The 20,576-nt window shown below is 46.9% G+C and overlaps 2 protein-coding genes across 4 annotated transcripts; one reads left to right on the top strand and one right to left on the bottom strand.

The window, feature by feature from the left end:
* Positions 1 to 1,984: 1,984 nt before the first annotated feature.
* Positions 1,985 to 7,192, bottom strand: PRR3 (proline rich 3). 3 transcript variants are annotated; one of them, XM_037843129.1, is made up of 4 exons: positions 6,398 to 7,192; positions 3,775 to 3,849; positions 3,559 to 3,678; positions 1,985 to 3,289 (listed from the first exon to the last, which is right to left on the bottom strand). In XM_037843129.1, exons 1-4 carry the CDS (start codon positions 6,678 to 6,680, stop codon positions 3,183 to 3,185), a joined length of 585 nt encoding a protein of 194 aa, XP_037699057.1. In that variant the 5' UTR covers positions 6,681 to 7,192; the 3' UTR covers positions 1,985 to 3,182. The 3 variants fall into 3 exon arrangements, with proteins under 3 accessions (XP_037699057.1, XP_037699058.1, XP_037699056.1); XM_037843130.1 differs by adding an exon at positions 5,615 to 5,675 and having other exon boundaries at positions 3,559 to 3,849; positions 6,378 to 7,192; XM_037843128.1 differs by having other exon boundaries at positions 3,559 to 3,849.
* GNL1 (G protein nucleolar 1 (putative)) lies at positions 6,643 to 19,975 on the top strand. Its single transcript, XM_037843053.1, has 12 exons — positions 6,643 to 7,692; positions 8,110 to 8,275; positions 8,674 to 8,810; positions 8,972 to 9,123; positions 9,243 to 9,314; positions 10,347 to 10,554; positions 10,724 to 10,819; positions 11,211 to 11,405; positions 18,348 to 18,526; positions 18,608 to 18,770; positions 19,079 to 19,219; positions 19,623 to 19,975. Exons 1-12 carry the CDS (start codon positions 7,620 to 7,622, stop codon positions 19,865 to 19,867), a joined length of 1,827 nt encoding a protein of 608 aa, XP_037698981.1. The 5' UTR covers positions 6,643 to 7,619; the 3' UTR covers positions 19,868 to 19,975.
* Positions 19,976 to 20,576: the final 601 nt, after the last annotated feature.

A 20,576-nucleotide genomic window follows, 5' to 3' on the forward strand; every position in this document is an offset into this window, starting at 1 on the left:
TTTAGAACCCCTGATATCTTGGTGAGCACATGGTTAGCCAGAATAGACTACTTTTCCCAGCCTCATTCACAGCTAAGTATTGACCACAGGACGAAGTTAACAGCCAGTGGGATGCAAGTTGAAGAGCTGCATGCTAGCTAGCTTCCAGGAAATTTCCTCCAAAAAAGGTGGTGTCCTTTGCTCCTTCCCGCATCCTGAGGCTTGAAACATGGATGAGGAAGCTAGAGCTTCACTTTTAACTGTAAACAGGAGGGTCTCACCCTAGGGATTGGGGATTTGGAAGCTAGAGGATGGGAGTTCTAAATACTTGAGTATCTTATCGCATAATTGTTATTCATGCCTTGGACCATCTATCTCTTGATTTATGAAATACTCTATCTTGCTTTAAGACTAATTCTGGGTTTCTATTACAAATGAACTTATACCCGATAAACTGGACATAATATGTACTTTAATATTTACTGAGCAAATGAATACATCCATGCTCATGGCTTGAATCACCACCTATATGCTGACACCTCAAATTTTTGTCTTAGCTTTAGTCTGAATATCAAATCTATATATCCACCCACCTATTTTATCTGCTTATTCAAGCTCTCAAAAGGCAGCTCAGACTTAACCATTCCAAAAGCAAATTAAAGACATCCTTATATTCCTTTCCAATACACCTTTCTTCTGAAATAGCATTGTTATGCAAGCCAGGACTATCCTAAAAAACCTAAAATACTTTCTTCATTTTTACTTCCCACTTCCAAATGTTTACTATTCTCCAACTCCACTGTCACTACCCAAGTCTAAGGTACCATCATGACTTGCCTGGACTACTGAAGTAACCTAACCGCCACTTCCAAGCTTGGCCCTTTCCATGTTATCAGAGTTGATCTTTTTGAGAAACCAATCTAATCCATGATTCTCCCTTGCTTAAAACTCTTCAGAGGCAAGATGGCGGCATAGAGAAGAGTGGAAGCTAAGTAGTCCCCCTGGAACAACTACAAAAAACCAGAAACAACTAGTAAATAACCCAGAATAACTGCGGGGGGACAAACGAGACCATCCATTCATCATACACCAACCTGAATTGGGAGGAATGCCCGAGAACACAGCATAAAATCTGGTTCCCCAAGACCCAGCCACATGTCTATCCTCGGCTTCTGTGAGATGTCCCAATATCCTCTGCACAAAGTTCTCTTTTGGCCTAAGCTCATTCAGGTTGAGCTTCTGTCACTTACAACCAAACATTACTAATATACCATAGAACAGTGTGTAACCATAAAAAGTTGTGATGAAGACTACGAAGCAAGTTGGAAATAGTCTCTTGACCTAATAAAGGTATAAAAAATAAAAAAAAAAACACAAAAACTCTTCAAACATTTCTCACTATTGTAAGATCCAAATCCGTATATTCTGCAAGGCTCTTGGTGGTCTAGCTCCTCTTCCTTCTGCTTTGTCTCCCACTCTTCCCCTAGTTCTTAGCCCACCACAGGACCTTTGCCCGGACTGCTCTCTCACCCACCTCCTGCTTCTTTTAGCTTCTCAGTTGTCATTGCCTCCCAACTCCCTTTATTACACATCCCTTTTCACTGTGTCTCCTCCACAGTAGTTTTGACACTTTTAACTCTCCATGTGTTAGTGATTATTTGATGACTATGTCTTGACTTTGGATTTTTAAATTCCACAAGTAGTTCATTTGTTTTTGGCTTCAGTTATCTCTAGTGTCTAGTATATTGCCTGCACATGGGCACTCTACAAGTATTTATAGAAAAAATGCTTAGGCATTGCTATTCTGTAAACATCAAACCTACAAACAACCTATAGGTTGAGGGGACCCATTAGTTTTTTCGAACTGGAAGAAACTTAAAATTTGTCATTCTCCATCACCACTGCACATGAAGTAAACGAACAATGAGCTGACGCCAACAAGTAAGAATAGCCTCATTAGCACCTCCAGAGATGCCTGGAACACAGGGATTAAAGAAAATGCTTGTTTCCACTGCGTTTATTACTAATATAAAAAAATGTTAAAAAGAAAAAAAAAATTCACTCATTTCTCCAACAGCTCTCATCCCTCCCTCTTGCCCACACAACTAACTGACCCATTTCCCCAGGGCCAGTTCCAAATTGAATCTGTTCACTGTTGTTTTCACAGAAAACAACCAGTGCCAGGGATGTAGGGGAATAGGGTGGGGAGAGAGCAACAGTACTGTCCAGATTCCACCCAAAGATAGACCAGGTGGAGATTCACAGATTTCCAATGAAAGGGTTGGTGGCCTCACAATGACACAGTCTAACTAAAATGGGCCGGAGAGGAGACAGGGTAGGCCCATCAGAGGCTTTATAAGATGTTTCATGGGCCTGCTTCAGACCCAGAATAACTGATACTGTGAGAAAGGGGAGGACCAGGGAGGCAGTCTCATGGAAGGTTTCACAATTCTCCCATGTTGGCAGGCAGAGAAAGTCTAGAGGGCACCAAAAGCCTCACTCATTTTGGTAGATAACTTATTCTAGTGTTGGGAAATCACAAAAATGCCACAGACACTGAGAAAGGCTACAAGGGGATGCAGTTTCACAAAGCACAGTGATCACAGACCATAGCGGTGGGGATCATGCTACTGATGCAGAAACCACAAAATTCAAAAGCAGGGCGAGTGGCCTTTCAGGGAGTAACTCTGTACCAGTTACTCAAATTAGACCCCAGGCCGTACAACCTGGTGAGTTTCACAGAGCAGCTGACAACATTGCAGGTAGGGAATATCACATGAAAAGGACTTAAAACCAGCAACCAGAAGAAGGGAATGGTAGGAAACTGCTCCAGGGCTCTCAGGAATCGAGGGCAATACTGGGGGATGGGTGGACAGATGCACGAGAAACAGCACCAACGAGGTTTCCTGTTCAGCAGTCATTTGGCGAGAAGGAAGAGGATCCAGGAGGCAGCTGAAGGGAGCAAAGATGGGGTCCTGAAGGCTAGTCTTTTGAGGCTGAATCAAAAGAAAGAGCGCACACTGTGCACCAGTGATGAAACACAATTCTGAACCCCAAATGAGGAGGTGGTGGATGAAGGTGGGCATGTCACTGACTGAGGGTTGGGTGGAAGAGCCTCACAATAGCCATCACAGGGCCACAGGGTAATACATGGCCGCCAGGTCATAGAGGGCTCATTCCAGCCTGGATGGGAAGGCACAGTCTCACAGAGGAGGTCCATTGATGCCTGGGTGGTAGAAGGCACAGAAGTCCTCATATCGACAATGGCCCTTTTTGGCAAAGTGTCGGCAGACAGGGCGGTCGGATTTGTCTGTGGAACAAATGAAAATTGGGCAGTTTAAAACTTGAGAAAGAAATGTAACAAAAAAGCAGAGATGGGGAAGGAGGTCAGGTTTCTTATCCCTACTATTCCAAGATATTTTGGGAATGGTAGTCTTTATCCTGGAAGAAACATTCAGAGCTACTCTTACTTCAAAAGGAAAAAGAACAGCCCAAAGGCTGTCATGGGCCTTCTGGGAATCGGGCCTCTCTGGCAGTAATGGGTATTAAATATGCACAGGCTAAAAAAACAAACCTCACCTTCTATAACCTGGGGTCCATCCTTAGGTGGGCAGGTATTCTTGATAAGAGACCAGCTTTTGAGCCTTCGAGGGTTTCTCTGCTCTTTGTGAAAGCCTCCTCTGGAGGGGCCCCCATGGCCTGGCCCGGGAAAAGGAGGTTCAGCATTGGCTCCCCACCAACCACGACCGTATGGGCCAGACCTAGGACCGAGGCCTCCCCGAATTGGGCCCCTACCCCGAGGAGGAGGTGGGAGACTCAGCAGTGGTGGAATCATTGGTGCCCTTGATCCTGGAGGACCTCTGTGAAGAGCTGCAGAGAAAAAGACACAGAAAATCAATCAATGGACAGCTTAATCCTGATACAGAAGTCCTGATTTTTGTTTTTACTCTTTTTATTGAAGTACAATATACATACATAAAAATATACCAATTTTAAGTGTACAACTCAATAATCACAAAATAAACACACCTGTGCTACACCACCCAGGTGAAAAGACAACCTTATCAGCATGCTGGAAGTCCACCTTTGTGCCCTCCTCCCCACCACTATCCCACCCTCCTCCCCAAAGGTAACCACTACCCTGACTTCTGACATAACAGGTTAGTTTTTGCCTGTTTTTTGAACTTCACGTAAATGGATTCATGCAGTCTGCATTCTTTTGTGTCTGGCTTCTTTCGCTCAACATGTTTGTGAGATTCATCCAGGTTGCCTGTAGTAGCAGTAGTTCGTTCATTTTCATTGCAGTGTAGTATCCACTGCATGCATATGCAACAATTTATTTATCCATTCTATTGGTGATGGACATGTGGGTGGTTTCCAGTTTGGGGCTATAACAAAAAATGCTGCTATGAACATTTTTATATATGTCTCTGTTATATATAAGTATGCATTTCTGTTGACTATATGTGTAGTCGAGGAATTGCTGGGTTATACAGCACATGTATGCTCAAGTTTGACAATGTCAAAAATTTTTTATCTCAAAGCAGTTGTACTAATTTACACTCCCATCAGCAGTTGTTCCGTATCCTAGATAACACTTGATATTGTCAGTGTTTTTCATTTTAGCCATTCTGGTGAGTGTGGAAAGTGATGTGTTTTTAACATGCATTAATCTGATCACTCATGATGCTGGGTACTTACATGTTCATTGGGCATTCAGAGCTCCTCTTTTAGGAGGTGACTGTTCTGGTTTTTTGCTCTTTAACTGGTCGTCTGGAAGAATTCTTTATATTTTCTAGACGTGTGCTCTTTACTGGTTATATATGTTACAAACATCTCTCCCTCTTTGGTTTCCTTTTAAATTCTTAATGGTGTCATTTAATGAAAAGAAGTTGATAACTTATAATGTAATTCAGTTTATCAATCTTCCCTGTATGGTTAATGTCTCTTGTCTTTTTTAAGAACTCTCACCTACTCCAAGATCATGAAAATACAATTATCTTCTAGAAGTATTCTTTATCTTTTGAACTTTGCTCTATAATCCACTTGGAATTGATTTTTGTATATGGTATGAATAGGAGTCAAGTTTCATTTTTTCCCCACATGAATAACCAATTGATTAAGCATCATTTACTGAAAAGACTGCTTTTCAGTGTCCCCCTTCATCATAAATTAAGTGTCCATATATGCAGACCTGTTAATGGATTCTCTGTGCTGGTTCTATTGACCTATATGTCTATCAACGTGCTAATACCACACTGGCATAATTACCATAGCCTTACAATAAGTCTTGACGTTCAAAGTAAGTCCTCTCACTTTATTCTTCAAGATTGTCTTGGCAGTCTCTCATGCTGACTCTGCATTTCCATATAAAAATGAAGAATGTCTATTTCCACAAAAAACATATAAGAATTCTGACTGGGAATGCACTGTATCTATATACTATATCTATAGATCTATTTGGGAAGAATTGACATTTTACAATGGTTACTTTTCTACTGTGTGAATACACAATACTTCTCTATTTAGGTACAGAAACTCTGATTTTTATTTTAAGTCCCCCACCACGGGTTTTACTCCCTCCCTTGCTCCCTTCTCCAGGATTTAATCCAGGATCAGGCCCCCTTCCTCTCACCTGACTTGGGGTCACCAGGCTTCCATGGCCATGGGGGAGGGCCCAGAAGGCTGGGAGGGTCCTGAGAGTAGACATGAAAATATGGTCATCAGAATGGACTAAATGAAGGACTGATGCTTCTGTTCTTCTGTGTTTTTCTTCAGTATACATTTCCTACTCCAACTGGTAAAGCCAAGTACATTCTTAGCAGTAATGCAGAGTTCTCACCCCATCTATCTGCCCTCTCCTCTACAAAGCTTGTTTCAGGATTTGCAAAACGTGGAAATTCATCTCTGGGGGAGGATACTTTTTCTTTCCCTAATAGTGTTGCTATCCAAAACATCACAAATGATTCCAGAGATAATCCAGTCACTTTAAACTGTTAGCCAATCAGGTGGTTGTTTTATCTTCCCCGCCCCTCTCCCACGCCCCACCCCTCCGAGCAGTTCAGAGAAGGCCAAATTTCCACCTTCCCTTGTGAAAGTGTGGTCACTAATTATCGTCCCATTCATCAAAATCTGCAATCTCTCTACGATCCCTTTCCCTTGTCGTTCTGCGGTTGCGCACAAGAGCTCTTTATCCTCTTCTCCCCTGCCTCCCTAGAAAGGTTTGGGGGCCGACCTGAGGTTTAAGGTTCAAGTAAGCGAACTCCTTATTCAGAGTTCTTCCCGGGATACGCCCCCATCCCAATGCGCGCGCCCTTGTTCTTTCTGTTAGACACCGCACCCCCAACCGGTGTCAGTCCTTCGCCCCTCGCCCGGACGGGCTGACAGGCATGTGCAACACGCCTCCCAGGCTCCTCACCGATGGGACTCCCGTCCTCCTCGTCTCCAGTCTCTTCCCGCTCTGGCAGTGGGGTCTGTGGCGGCTGTGGCTGCTGGTGATTCTGTTTCTTTCGCTTCGGCATCGTGGTTGCAGCAATGGCTGCAGCGGGATTTGGAGGGCAGTGAGGAAGGGGCACACTGGCATTCTGTTTCCGCTTCCGGGGGGTCGGTGGACAGCGAGGATGAGGCTCCCTCCATTTCACTTCCGGAAGGCTGCCGGGAGCCTTTGCTGCAGCTCCATTCTCAGGTAAACTGCCTCCCATCGTCTTTGCCAGACGCTGGCACCAATGCAGAGCATTCTCTTTGCCGTGTTTCTATAAAGACTTGAAAAGAGCCAACACAGCCGGCTTCTCACGGCATGTCATAGAGTGGAGGGGCTCTCGAGCCTGAAGGCCTTAGAAGAGATGTCGCACTCTATGATCGCCACATCCGGTCCCCCGTTACTATGGTAACAGCTGCAGGCACAACTTCGTGCCCTCTGACCTCCCCCCAAAGGTCCTTGTCCCACTTAGGTTTCACTTCCCGCCTGCGCTTGCACTTATGATCTGTAAACCTGCTCCTTATTTTCGTTCCCACGAGGCATTCAGGTAGCATCGGGGCGGCGCCCAGAACCCTTCAGACCGCCCCCCGCTCCACATGACCTCTGACCCTGCCCCCAGTGTAGCCCAGCAACCTAGCTTCATTCCTGGGACGCTCAATCTTGGCTTTCCACTAAGGTCAGGTACCCGAGTTGGTGAGGTAGCTTCCACGCGTCCAAGCTTGCCTCTCTCTGGACGCTGCCCCAATCCCGCCCTCCGCTCCGCCGCCCCCTCCAGATGAGTGGTAGCTTCTCCACGGCGCGCATGACACGCATCCCCCCTCCTCCAAACGTGAGTTGGTAGCGTCCGTGACGAAGTTAGCCCGATCCTCCCACGCGCGCCTCCTTCCTTGCCGCTGCTGCGCCCTCTCAGTGCCGCGGATTCTCCTGTGCGGGTAGCCCACCCCACATCATCCTCTCGCCTCACTCCCAGAGGGTAGTGACTGAATTTCCCCGTCCGCATTACACCCGGACTGCCGCGGCGAGTCGGTAGGACCCGCCCGCTGACGTCACCTAGCCCCGCCCCCTCTAGGGTCCCGGGCCCTTGCGGCTGGGGCTGCCCAAGGGGAGTCAGTTGAGGCGGCGGGAGCTCGGCGGAGGGCGGGCCAGGTGGCTGGTCCGGGCCATGCCGAGGAAGAAGCCCTTCAGCGTGAAGCAGAAGAAGAAGCAATTGCAGGACAAACGGGAGCGGAAGCGAGGTCAGTGCGGGAACGGGAGGAGGGGGCGGGGCTCCGACTCCCGCACATCTGTAGGGAGGGGTGTGCCCGCCGCACCTCTGGGGGCGTGGGAGGGGCGGTGGGCGCTCGCCGATTCTCGCGGGCAACTGCGGACCGGATTCCCCCACCCCAGGCCCCTCTTACAACTGGAAGGGGTGGAGAAGGATGGGGAGTTGGGGGAGGGGAATTCCTCTAGCCTCTACGGGGCGTCAGGCCCGCAGCTCTCGAGGAGGAGTGAGTCCCCCCATGCACATCCGGCAGGGTCCCAAGCAGCTTGGCTGAGGGGACCCAGCGTCGAAAGAAGTGGGGTGGGGTGAGAGGGAGCCAGGCCACCCGGGGAGGGGTTCTTATGGCCCCTGAGAGCTGGCCGGCACTGGCGTCACCGGCCCCTCCCCGCAGGGCTTCAAGATGGACTGCGCTCCAGTTCCAACAGTCGCAGCGGGAGCCGGGAGCGGCGGGAGGAGCAGACTGACACCTCGGACGGGGAATCTGTGACCCATCATATCCGCAGGCTCAACCAGCAGCCTTCCCAGGGGCTGGGTCCACGAGGCTACGACCCAAATCGGTGAGGGTGGGCGGGGGGCTGGCCAGGTCTCCCCCGACTACCCGGAAGTCAGAGCGAAGGTTTGGGGACAGGAAGCGGGCTGCTGCTGGTGGAGACTTGAAAGTGGAGGAGACGGGGATGGGATGCCACGGTTCTCCGAAGGTGGGTAGAGGGTCACTGAGCTCCCCTGGGGGGCCAACAATCCGTTCCTCCAGAGGGGTGGAGAGAGTTTGATTTTCAGAGGGTGAGGGCCTAGGGGGTGGCTGAATATTTTGTGAGAGAGGGACTAGGGGGGAAGGCAAATTGAGAGAGGAAACTTGAATAACGGGACAGCTTTGGGAAGTTGCCTGCCCAAGAAGGGAAAGGAAGAGTTTGTAGCCACAGGACCATGCTGGCTACCTTGGTCCTTATCTTCTTAGATACCGGCTGCATTTTGAACGGGACAGTCGGGAAGAGGTGGAGAGGAGAAAGAAAGCTGCCCGGGAGCAAGTGCTACAGCCTGTGAGTGCTGAGGTGTTGGAGCTGGACATCAGGGAAGTCTATCAGCCTGGCTCGGGTGAGTAAGAACTCAGTACCTGGATATTCGGGTCAGAGAATGGGCTGGCAGAAGGAGTTTGGACGGGTAGGAGCTGACTGTGAGGAAGGAGTGGTCTGGGATGCACCCTCAAGTCCTGAAACTTTTCTCATACTTAACTGGACTTTTTCCTGATTTTCTAGTTCTGGACTTTCCCCGACGTCCTCCTTGGAGCTATGAGATGTCCAAGGAGCAGCTGATGAGCCAGGAGGAACGGAGCTTCCAGGAGTATCTTGGGAAGATCCATGGAGCTTACACTTCTGAAAAACTTAGCTACTTTGAGCACAATCTGGAGGTAAGACTGGCATGGAGACAGGAGTGGGCCATAGTCCACCCATGGTCAAGTTGGTCTGAGGTCAGGAGGCTGAGGGACCCTAGGTCTAGGTCCTCTTCTTCCATCTCTTGTTTTTTCAGACATGGAGGCAGCTATGGCGGGTGTTAGAGATGTCTGACATTGTCTTGCTCATCACTGATATCCGACATCCAGTGAGTACTGAGAACGAGGGTGGGCCGGGGAGGAAAGTTCTTGTGGGATGAAGGTCAGAGACTGCAGTTGGGAGACAGAGAGGTATCCCTCTTCCTTCTCAGACTCCTCTGCCCCATGCTGATATCTGAAGTTATGGACTTAACTCTGTTTATCTCTTACCATGATTTGTCACTCCCCCCCTGGCCAGCTATCTCTCTTTCTCCACTTCCTTTGACAACTATATCCCCTGTCTCCTAGCTCACCAGAGCTGGGCCAGTAGAAGGTCCCATGGGATTCTATAGAGATAGCTAGGAGCTTCCCCTCACCCCACCCAAAGATGCCCTTTCTTCCTTCCTTAATTTCTCTAGCACTGCCACATCAGTCACTGTGGAACTCAGCATCCCCTGGAATGCTAGGCTAGTGATTAAGGCTGTAGACTCTGGTGCTCAACTACCCTTGTACAAATCCTGGCTCTTCCGCTTCACTGTTGTTCTCCAATGGGAGAAAGGGAGGTCTGTGGGAACTTTTAGTTTGGAGGTCTGTAATGACATGTACTCACGCCCTCCTACATATACCCTCACAAACGCATATGTGTGTGCATTTGCATCTCTATATTGCATAAACATATTTACACACACATACACAGGTGCACATAATGCAAACATGCAGACATGTATGAACATACATTTACACATACATGCACACAGCATGCACGTGTACACACACATACAGTTGTATATCCATGAAAACATGTATTAATTTCTACTCCAATCCTCTATCCCTTGTTTTTGTTTCTGGCCTTTACTTCAGTGTGCTGGGTGTCACAATTTCCTTGTTTTCTTTTTGGGTCATCATCATTGTTAATCATGACCTGGAGGAAGCCCACCAGAAACTCATGCACAGATATTACTGGTCCCTGCTTCCTCAAGATTGACTGATTTACTGTTTTCACCCCTAGAATTTGCTACTGCCAGGGCCTTGTCTCTGAGCTGGAGGCAGAGGACCCTGTGTTGACCTCTCATTGCTCCATCCTCTTACCAACCCCATCTCAGGTTGTGAATTTCCCACCAGCACTTTATGAGTATGTGACTGGAGAACTTGGGCTGGCCCTGGTGCTGGTCCTGAACAAAGTGGATTTGGCTCCGCCAGCTCTCGTGGTTGCCTGGAAGCATTATTTCCACCAACACTACCCCCAGCTCCACATCGTCCTTTTCACATCTTTCCCTCGGGACCCCCGCTCCCCACAGGACTCTAGTAGTGGTGAGTAGACAATAAGGAAGGGAACATGGGAGAGTTGGGGTGGCCAAGTTTAGAGGGGAGAATAGAGGGGCTTGTTGACAAGGGGATACATGAACTTGGGCATAAGGGCAGTAGGAGAGATGGGATGGTGGAACCTGCGTGCTAACCCTTCTGTGCCCTCTGACTTCAGTCTTAAAGAAGAGTCGGAAGCGGGGAAGAGGATGGACTCGGGCCCTGGGTCCAGAGCAGTTGCTGAGAGCCTGTGAAGCCATCACTGCGGGGAAAGGTATGTGTCCCTTAGAAGAGGGCCATGGGAGAGACCCAAGATCCAGAGTCATTTTGCTGACCTTTCTAGAAGTCATCCTTTCTATTATGAACCCTCAAGAGAGGCTAGAGGGAGGGATGGAATAGGGAGCAGACAAACTCAGTGGAACAAGTAGGGCAGCAGGTAGGTAGGAACCTCAGTGGCTTGCTGCCTCTTCAGAAATCCAGGCACAGAAATGCAGATGATTCCAGGGGTGAGATCAAGTAAAGGTTGGGGAGTGTCTGTGGACTATTGTTGTACAGGTTGGACACTATACAACTCCAGAGGGCACTGATGGCATCAGAGCTGTGCAGTGTACCATCTGTCACCATATAGCAGCCCTGTATGGTCCTTTCTCTTCTTCCCTGAGCAGTGGACCTGAGCAGCTGGCGGGAGAAGATGGCCCGGGATGTGGCTGGGGCCACCTGGGGTAATGGTTCTGGGGAGGAAGAGGAAGAAGAGGATGGGCCAGCAGTCCTGGTGGAGCAGCAGACTGATTCAGCAATGGAACCAACCGGCCCAACCCGGGAGCACTACAAAGATGGTGTGGTGACCATCGGCTGTGTGGGTAAGGAAGTGGCAGCCTGGGTATGATGGCCTCCTGGGAGAGGAATTTCAATCTTTTAAAAAGAGAAAAAGTGACAGGCCTCATTAGTTCGCAGGGTCTCTAAGGGGGCAACTTCTGCCTGTGGTCATGGACAAGGAGGCCAACTGCTATAGTGGAAGGATCATGGGGACACCTGAGTTCAATTCCACTTCTCAGCTGTGTGATCTTGAGCAAGTTATTTAACCACTCTGAGTCTTAGTCACTTTGATTTTTTTTTTTTTTTATTAAAGCAGTTGTAGGTTTACAGAAAAATCATGCAGAAAGTACAGAGTTCCATATAACCCCCCACGCACAGTTTTCCCTATTAACATTTTGCATTAGTATGGTGGCTTTGTCACATTTGATGAAACAATATTATTATAATTATAATTATACTATTAACTGTAGTCCATAGTTTACATTAGGGCTCACTCTTTGTGTTGTGCAGTTCTGTGTTCTCTTTTTGTTTTCTTTTTGTTGTTTTTGTTTTTTTAATTTTGGAAACATATACAACCTAAAATTTCCCCCTTCAACCACTTTGAAATATATACTTCAGTAGTATTAATTACATTCACAATGTTGTGCTACCATCCCACTACCATTACCAAAGTTTTTCCATCATCACAATCAGAAACTACCAATTAAGCAGTAACTGCCCATTCCCCACCACCACCCTGACCCTGAGTACCTGTGTTCTAGTTTCTGACTGGATGAGTTTACATATTTTAATTGTTTCATATCAGTGAGATCATACAATATTTGTTAGTTACTTTGATTTTTAAAACGAGGACTTCAGTATCTAGTAAAATAATGGATATGAGGATTAAATGGAATAGTGTTGAGAATGCCTAACAATGCCTGACAAATAGTGATAATGGTACCAATACTATAGGCAAACTTGAGAAATATTGTGAGTGTGGTTCCAGATCACTGCAATAAAGCAAATATCTCAATAAAAGCAATCACATAAATGTTTTGGTTTCCTAGTGCATATAAAAGTTATGTTTATACTATACTGTAGTCCATTAAGTGTGCAATAGCATTGTACCTAAAGAGACAATATATGTACCTTAATTAAAAAAATGTTTTATTGCTAAAAAATGCTAACCATCATCTGTGCCTTTAGCAAGTTGTAATCTTTTTGCTGGTGGAGAGTCTTGTCTCAATGTTGATAGCTCCTGACAGATAAGGGTGGTGGTTGCTGAAGGTTGTGGTGGCTGTGGCAGTTTCTTAAAATATACAACACAGAAGTTTGCCACATCAGTTGACTCATCCTTGAAAGACTTCTCTGTAGTACACAGTGCTGTTTGAGAGCATTTTACCTACAGTAGACCTTCTTTCCAACTTGGTGTCAGTCCTCTCAAACCCTGCCACTGCTTTATCAACTAAGTTAATTTAATATTCTGAATACTTTGTTGTCATTTCAACAGTATTCACAGCATCTTCACCAGGAGTAGATTTCCTTCTCAAGAAACCACTTTATTTGGTCATTCATAAGAAGCAACTCCTCACCTGTACAAGTTTTATCATGAGATTACAGCAATTCAGTCACATCTTCAGGCTCCACTTCTAATTCTAGATCTCTTACTGTTTCCACCGCATCTGCGGTTACTTCCTCCACTGAAGTCTTGAACCCCTCAAAGTCATCCCTGAGGGTTGGAATCAACTTCTTCCAAACTCCTATTAATGTTGATATTTTGACCTCCTCCCATGTATCATGAATGTTCTTAATGACCTCTAAAATGGTAAATCCTTTCCAGAAGGTTTTTAATGGACTTTGCCCAGATCCATCAGAGGAGTCACTGTCTATGGCAGTTTTAACCTTGTAGGGTGTATTTCTTAAAAAAAAATAAGTCTTGAAAGTCAAAATTACTCCTTGATCCATGGGTTGCAGAATGAATGTTGTGTTAGCAGGCCTGAAAACATCATCTCATGGGTGACCATGTGCACTAACAATTAGCAGTAATATTTTGAAAGGAATATTTTTTTTTTTCCTGAGCAGTAGGTCTCAACAGTGGGCTTCAAATATTCAGTAAAACATGTTGTAAACAGATGTTCTGTCATCCAGGCTTTGTAGTTCCATTTATAGAGCACAGGCAGAGTAGATTTGGCATAATTCTTAAGGGCCCTAGGATTTTCAGAATGGTCAATGAGCACTGGCTTCAACTTCAAGTCACCAGCTGCATTAGCCCCTAACAAGAAGGTCAGCATGTCCTTTGAAGCTTTGAAGCCAGACATTGACTTCTCTCCAGTTAGGAAAGTCACAGATGGCATCTTCCAGTAGAAGGTTGTTTTGTCTACTTTGAAAATCTGATGTTTAGTGTAGCCACCTTCATCAATTATCTTAGCTAGATCTTCTGGATAGCTTGCTGCAGCTTATACATCAGCACTTGCTGCTTTACCTTGTACTTTTATGTTGTGGAAATGGCTTCATTCCCTTAAGCCCCATGTGCCAATGCCTGCCAGTTTCCATCTTTTCTTCTGCAGTTTCTTCAGCCTTCATAGAATTGAAGAGAGTTAGGGCCTTGTTCTGGAATTGGCTTTGGCTTAAGGTAATGTTGTGACTGGTTTGATCTCCTATCTAGACCAGTAAGACTTTCTCCATATCAGCAATAAGGCTGTTTGGCTTTCTTGTTGTTCGTGTGTTTACTGGAATAGCACTTTTAATTTCCTTCAAGAACTTTTCCTTTGCATTCACAACTCGCAAGAAGCCTAGCTTTTGGCCTGTCTCGGCTTTCAGCATGCATTCCCCACTAAATTTGCTCATTTCTAGCTTTTGATTTAAAGTGAGAAACTTGCAACTCTTCTTTTCACTTGAACAGTTAGAAGCCATGGTAGGGTTATTAATTTCAAATAGTGTTGTGTCTCAGGGAATAGAGAGGCCCAAGGAGAGGGAGAGAGACAGGAGAACGGCTGGGCAGTGGAGCAGTCAGAACAAAAACAACATTTATCAATTATGTTTGCCGTTACGTGAGCATGGTTCATGACGCCCCAAAACAGTTACAATAGTAGCATCATAGATCACTGATGATAGATCACCATAAGAGATATAATACTACTAATAATGAAAATTTTTGAAATTATTGAGAGAATTGTCAAAATGTGATATGGAGACATGAAGTGAGCACATGCTGTTGGAAAAATGGCACTAATAGACTTGCTCGACGCAGGATTGCCACAAACCTTCAGTTTGTAAAAAATGCAGTATCTGCAAAGCACAATAAAGCAAAGTGCACTAGAACAAGGTATGCCTGTAATTATTGTTGAAATTCAACGTATTATAAGGTGCTTACCAGGTACCAGGTACTGGTCTAAATGACTTATCTATATTAACTGTTCCGATCATAGTAATTAGTCTGCAGTAGAGTGAGCATTAAATCATAGTAGGAGTTGTGCAAGAATTAGGTTCCTTCTGGGTCTTAACTCTTTGAGCCTATTGTCAAGGGGAAGTTTCTCTTAACTAAGGACTTTGTCTCTGGGGAGAAAGGAAGGCATGTTTAGGACCCAGAGCCCTTTTTCATTTTGAGTGGGATTCCCTGGAACTTTAATTCTTGAGAAAGTGAGAAAAGATCTTAGCAAAGTTGTGGTATCTGGGGTGATGTTGGAACTACAAAGGGCCCAGCCAAGAAGAAACTGAGGGGAATGGAGTAGAGAGTTGAGCTCCTTGGAAACTCCTGAATTTTATCTTTTGTCTTAGGAAAAACGTGCCTGGCTGCTGATCGATTGTTCCCCTTTCCAGTCCTTTCCTCTGGCTTTCCCTCCCCTGACTTCTGACCCTCACATGGGGCCTCTGCTCCCACTGTCAGCAGCCTCCTCAGTAACTTGTCTGTATTCAGGGTGATGATGTAATAGGGAGAGTGTTTTGTGACACAGGCAGTCCTGAGTTTGGATTTCTCTCCAGCTCTCATTCATTTATCCATTCAACAAATCATGACCCTATGTGCTGCCATGAAAATGGCAGAAAAGTCCCAATGTTTATGGAGCTTGTTTTCTGCTGAGTAAATAGATTTACTATCTGAAATCATAGTATTTAAGGGCAATGAAGAAAATAAAGCAATGAAAGAGGATTGAGAGTGACTGGGAGAGGAGGGCTCCTGAGTGGCGATCCAGGAGAGACCTGGTTGAGAAAAGCGAGCCATTTGGAGAGCTTGGGGGAAGGGCCTTGTAGCAAGGGATCAGTGAGTGGGAGGGTCTCGAGGTGGGAATGAGTTTGATGATTGTGGGGTCAACAAGAGTACAAGGGGATTGGTGTATAGGGAGCCAGGGGAGAGGAGAATATCAGGGCATGTCACGTAGGGTCTCATGGCTATGAGGAGGCCTTTGGGATTTTATTCTACATGTGATAATAAGCCAGTGGGCAGGGAGGTGGGGGTGGCTGACAGGATCTGATTCCTTTTTTTAAAGTTTACCACTGAGTGAAGAATAAGGGGTGGGGTGGGGATGGGGGCCCATGACAAGAAAAGTAGCAAAGAAAGCAGTTCAGAGGCTATTTCAGTAATCCAGGGAAGAAATGAGAGTTGCTTAGACTAGGATGGTAGAGATGGAGGTGTAAGACAGACAGGGCCAGAAAAAGGATTTATTTTGAAGGCAAAGTGAACAAGATTGCTGATGGGTTGCATTTGTGGTGTGAGTAAAAGAGAGGAGTAAAGAAGAACTTACAGATTTTTGTCCTGAGCAACTGAGAATTAAGAGACAGGGAAGAGGAGTAGGTTTGGAAGGGCTGGGAGGGAAGGGGAGCCAGAAATTGCAATTGAGATTCTTTTTAAATATCCCAAGTAGAGATATTGAAATATGCAGTTGGGTATAGGAGTCTGGAGCTCAGGGGAGGTTTGAATTTAGGAAGCCACTGATGGTTATAAATAGTATTTAAAGCCATGGGATTGGATGAGATGCGGGAGAGGAGGTAAATGGAGAAGGGAAAGCCAAAGACTGAGCCCCAGAGCAAGCCAGCATTTAGAGGTTGGAAAAAGGAGGAGCCAGCAAAGGGGAGAAGGGAAACCAAGAGAGTGTCCCAGAAGTCAAAAGTAGAAAGCATTTCAAGAGGAAAGGAAGGATTGGCTGTATTAAATGTTGCTGACAGGTTGAGTAAGATGAGAACAGAGCTTTGTCCTGCAGACTTGGCAATGTGAAGATCAGTTGTTTCTTTGTGGGGGTGGAGAGGAAGCCAGGTTGGGGTAGGTCAGTGGGGGAGAATGTGTGACACCATGAGTGACCCTCAGGTAAATGTGCATGAAAGGAGCCAGACACAAGTGAATGCATACTCTGTGATTCCATTTATATAGCATTCAAAAGCTGCAAAGTTAAGCTTCATTGCCCAGGGTACACAGTCATACAACTTACAAGGAAAGCAAGGAATGGAATCTCTTAAAAGTCGGAACAGTGGTTCCCGTGTGGAAGGAGAGGGTTGTATTCAAGAAGGGACAATGGAGCCGTGAGGAAGTGTGACACTCTGGACCCAGGGCGTTCATCAGGCTGTTCATTTATGTGTTACACATTTTCGTATATGTTATAGTTTACAAGGAAGATGACATGAAGTGGTGACAAAAAATAGACAAGTCTTTTAAGGAGTTTACTGTGAAGAGGACAGAGAAATGGGGGTGGTGGGGGTTGTCAAAGGAGGGTTCTTTCTTTTTTTCTCTCTCCCTCCCTCTCTTCCCTTTCTTTTTCATCTATCTGTATGTCATTCTGTCTTTCTCTCTGTCTTAGTTTACTAGGTGTGTTGTACCCAAGTCCCACAAACTGAGTGGCTTAAAATAACAGAAATTTATTGTCTCACAGTTCTGGAGACCAGGAGTCTAAAATCCAGATGTGAGCAGGGCCCCACTCCCTCTGCAGTCCGTAGGGTTCTGGTGGTGGCTTGCTGACAGTCTCTAATAAGATCACCTTCGTGGGACCAGGGGTTAGGACTTGAACATGTCTTTTTGGAGGACATAATTAAATCCATAATTCTCTCTCTCCTTCCCCCTTCATAACCCTTCCTTCCTCCCTTCCTCCCATCCACCTGCCTTACAGACACTCCAGTGTGTTGCTAAGGAGTGCAGCCACCCCAGTCGGGCATCATTCCCCAGCCACATTCAGGTGCTCAGGAGCAGGTCCTGAATGTTGCATTTTACCTGGTTGGGGTTTTCCAGGTGAATGAGATGGAGGAGAGAGGCAGGATTGGGGAGTTGAAGGTCTATAAAAGGGACTGGCTGTTGAGCTGGATCATGGAATCTAAGCTGGGTAGGAAGGGAAATGAGGACATGAGTTTGGTGTTAAAAAGAGTTACCATGCTGGAGCCAGGATCAAAGAATTATTGGAATGGAGAAACTGGAATAAGTGAGCTGGAAAAATGAGATACAAGGGCTGGAGGAGGGGTGTTTGAAATTGAGATTTTGGAAGTATAGCATGACAAGGGTCACGGCCACAGGAGTGGGTAGCTGAGGTGGGTAAGGGAAACAATCTTTGGGAATGAGAGGCCAGAGTGCTGGGCAGCAGATCTAAGCAGATACTGGAGTCAGCCTGAACGATGGTGGTGGGCGTCATGAAGAGAGCAGCTGTGAGCCAAGGCCTTCCAGTCTTCTCTTTGAGTGAGGTACTGATGATTATTATTGGATGTGTGTCTAACTCGTATTGAGCACTTACTGTAACTGCAGGCACTGGACCATGCTGTTATAGCTATTATCTCATTTAATTCTGACCTCTCTGAATTCCACATGATATCCACATGGTGAAATGAGGGAACATGGCCTGGAAAGCTAAGTAAACTGCTTTGAGGTCCCCCTGGCAGTCTAGAGCCAGAGGTGCAGCTCCTGATGTTATACCATGTCCTTCCTTCTGAGCCCTCCAGTTCCCATTTCATCTATAGCCAAGGCACCAAGTCCTGCCTGCCATGGGGATGTTGTCAAATGTTACTTTTCTTTGTGTTTTCCTTGCCTTCCTCAGGTTTCCCCAATGTGGGAAAGTCCTCACTCATCAACGGGCTGGTAGGGCGGAAGGTTGTGAGTGTTTCCAGAACTCCAGGCCACACCCGCTACTTTCAGACCTACTTTCTTACTCCCTCTGTGAAGCTCTGTGACTGCCCTGGCCTCATCTTCCCCTCTCTTCTTCCCAGGCAATTGCAGGTATGAAGGCAGGGAGGGCAGAGGAAGGGTGAAAAGGTGGGAAATGGAGGGAGAGTGCTGAGTGCTCTTGCTTTCCCTCAGGTTCTGGCAGGGATCTATCCCATCGCCCAGATCCAGGAGCCTTACACAGCTGTGGGCTATCTGGCCTCCCGCATCCCTGTGCAGGCCCTGCTCCACCTGCGCCACCCAGAGGCTGAGGACCCCTCAGCCGAACACCCTTGGTGTGCCTGGGACATCTGTGAAGGTGGGCTCCATGGACCCGGCTTCTCCTTGGGCTTGTCTTCTCCCTCCTGATTTCAGTTGCCTCCACCCTTAACTGCCCACCTCTGGCCTCGCCTTTTACCTGGCCCTACCTCCTTTCCCTTCCCCAGAGACTCTGCGGTCGATGAAGCAGCTGTCCACTCACCCCTATATCTCTGTCCCAGAGCCAGCAAGGTCTGTGGCCTGGAATGTTCTCAGGAAAACTGGAAGGACTGTGTTGCAGGGGCTGGGGGCTGGTGACTGGGACCTGGTTAATGGACTTCTCTCCCCATTATTCTTTTCTTGCTCCAGCTTGGGCAGAGAAACGTGGCTACAAGACAGCCAAGGCAGCTCGAAATGATGTCTACAGAGCAGCCAACAGCCTCCTGCGGCTGGCCGTGGATGGCCGCCTCAGCCTGTGTTTTCACCCTCCAGGCTACAGCGAACAGAAAGGTCAGAGTCAGACATTCTTCCCCAGCCCCTGCTAGAGTGTGGCAAAGGATATGGGCTTTTCAGCCAGACAGAATGGGCGTCAAAACCTGGGTTCTGCGCCTTTTGGCCAGCTGTGTTACTTAACATCTCTGAGTTGGTTTCCTGATCTGCGAGACGGGAGAAAATTACCCTCAGTTAAGGATGTTGTGAAGATTGGGGTTAATATGTGCAGAGCTTCTGTTTGGTGCCTGGTACGTGGGAGGTGCTCAGGTATTGGTTGAAAGAAAGAATGAGTGAACGTGAACAGCTATAAAAATGATTGTTATTCCTAGTCTTTGCTTCTTCCTCATCTTTCTCTGGCTTTAGTTCCCCGCTCAAAACTCTCCTCCTTTTTTTTCTTTTTGTTCTTGTTTTGGTTCCCCAGGCACCTGGGAGTCCCATCCAGAGACCATGGAGCTGGTGGTATTGCAGGGCAGGGTGGGGCCGGCAGGTGACGAGGAGGAGGAGGAGGAAGAGGAAGAGCTGAGCAGCTCCTGTGAGGAGGAGGGAGAGGAGGACCGCGATGCAGATGAGGAGGGGGAAGGGGATGAGGACACCCCGACCTCGGCTCCAGAGTCCATCCTGTCCGCCCGAAACCCTTATGCCCTGCTGGGTGAGGATGAGTGTTGAGTCCCCACACTGCCTCATCTTCCCCACCCAATATCTTTGCTTTTGGACTGACCTGGGAGTATCTCCCCTCTGCTGCCCCAATTGTGAATAAAGATTGTCTGCTTTGTAGCCCCTTCCCCAAATGGACTGAAGTGAGAGCGGCTGTTTCAGACTGACAGCTGTCGGAGGCTTCTCTCCTCTTCTCCCTTCTTTTCTTGTATATTGTCTTCACAAAGGAAAAGTCCCCTTAGGAGTTAATTCAGTGGGTTCCAAGACCCTGAAAGCTGCTTCCTCTGTCTACCCTCCCTCTCTGCATATTGGGAATCCCTTTATCAAGATGGGGATGGGGACAAGAGGTCAGTTCAGGCTGTTGAGGCTTGGCTTAAATCCAACCCCCTTTTGGAATTTATGTCGTTCCCTCCTGACTAAATCAGCCACCCTGTGCACCCCCTGCTCCCAGACCAGGCGTTTCTGGGAGACGGAGTGGTGGGAGAAGGTGTCACAAGCTGATATCTCCAAGGGAGATTTTTTTAGAGGATTTATTTAAGCTCAGCAAATATTTATTGAACATCCACTATGTTTCCGGACCTGTGCTAAGCATTGAGCATACGAAGATGCACAAATGGGGCTTGACCTAAGTTTGCAAGCCTGGCCGTGATGATGGCCCATCTTTAAGCATCCAAGTATTTGGATTAAGAAAGGTGTACTACATTCTCCAAATCCCGGGGGC

Source organism: Choloepus didactylus, chromosome 7 (genome assembly GCF_015220235.1).
Source record: "Choloepus didactylus isolate mChoDid1 chromosome 7, mChoDid1.pri, whole genome shotgun sequence".
NCBI classification, from domain to species: domain Eukaryota; kingdom Metazoa; phylum Chordata; class Mammalia; order Pilosa; family Megalonychidae; genus Choloepus; species Choloepus didactylus.

Excerpts from the sequence above, each read along its gene's own strand:
- PRR3 (XM_037843130.1), bottom strand. The coding sequence starts at position 6,680 with ATGGGAGGCAGTTTACCTGAGAATGGAGCTGCAGCAAAGGCTCCCGGC. Across the intron at positions 5,676-6,377 it reads GTGAGGAGCCTGGGAGGCGT|GACCCTCCCAGCCTTCTGGG; the intron begins GTTGCACATGCC and ends GTCTACTCTCAG. Across the intron at positions 3,290-3,558 it reads TGGACCCCAGGTTATAGAAG|ACAAATCCGACCGCCCTGTC; the intron begins GTGAGGTTTGTT and ends TTTGTTCCACAG.
- GNL1 (XM_037843053.1), top strand. The coding sequence starts at position 7,620 with ATGCCGAGGAAGAAGCCCTTCAGCGTGAAGCAGAAGAAGAAGCAATTG. Across the intron at positions 7,693-8,109 it reads CAAACGGGAGCGGAAGCGAG|GGCTTCAAGATGGACTGCGC; the intron begins GTCAGTGCGGGA and ends CCCTCCCCGCAG. Across the intron at positions 10,555-10,723 it reads CCCACAGGACTCTAGTAGTG|TCTTAAAGAAGAGTCGGAAG; the intron begins GTGAGTAGACAA and ends CTCTGACTTCAG.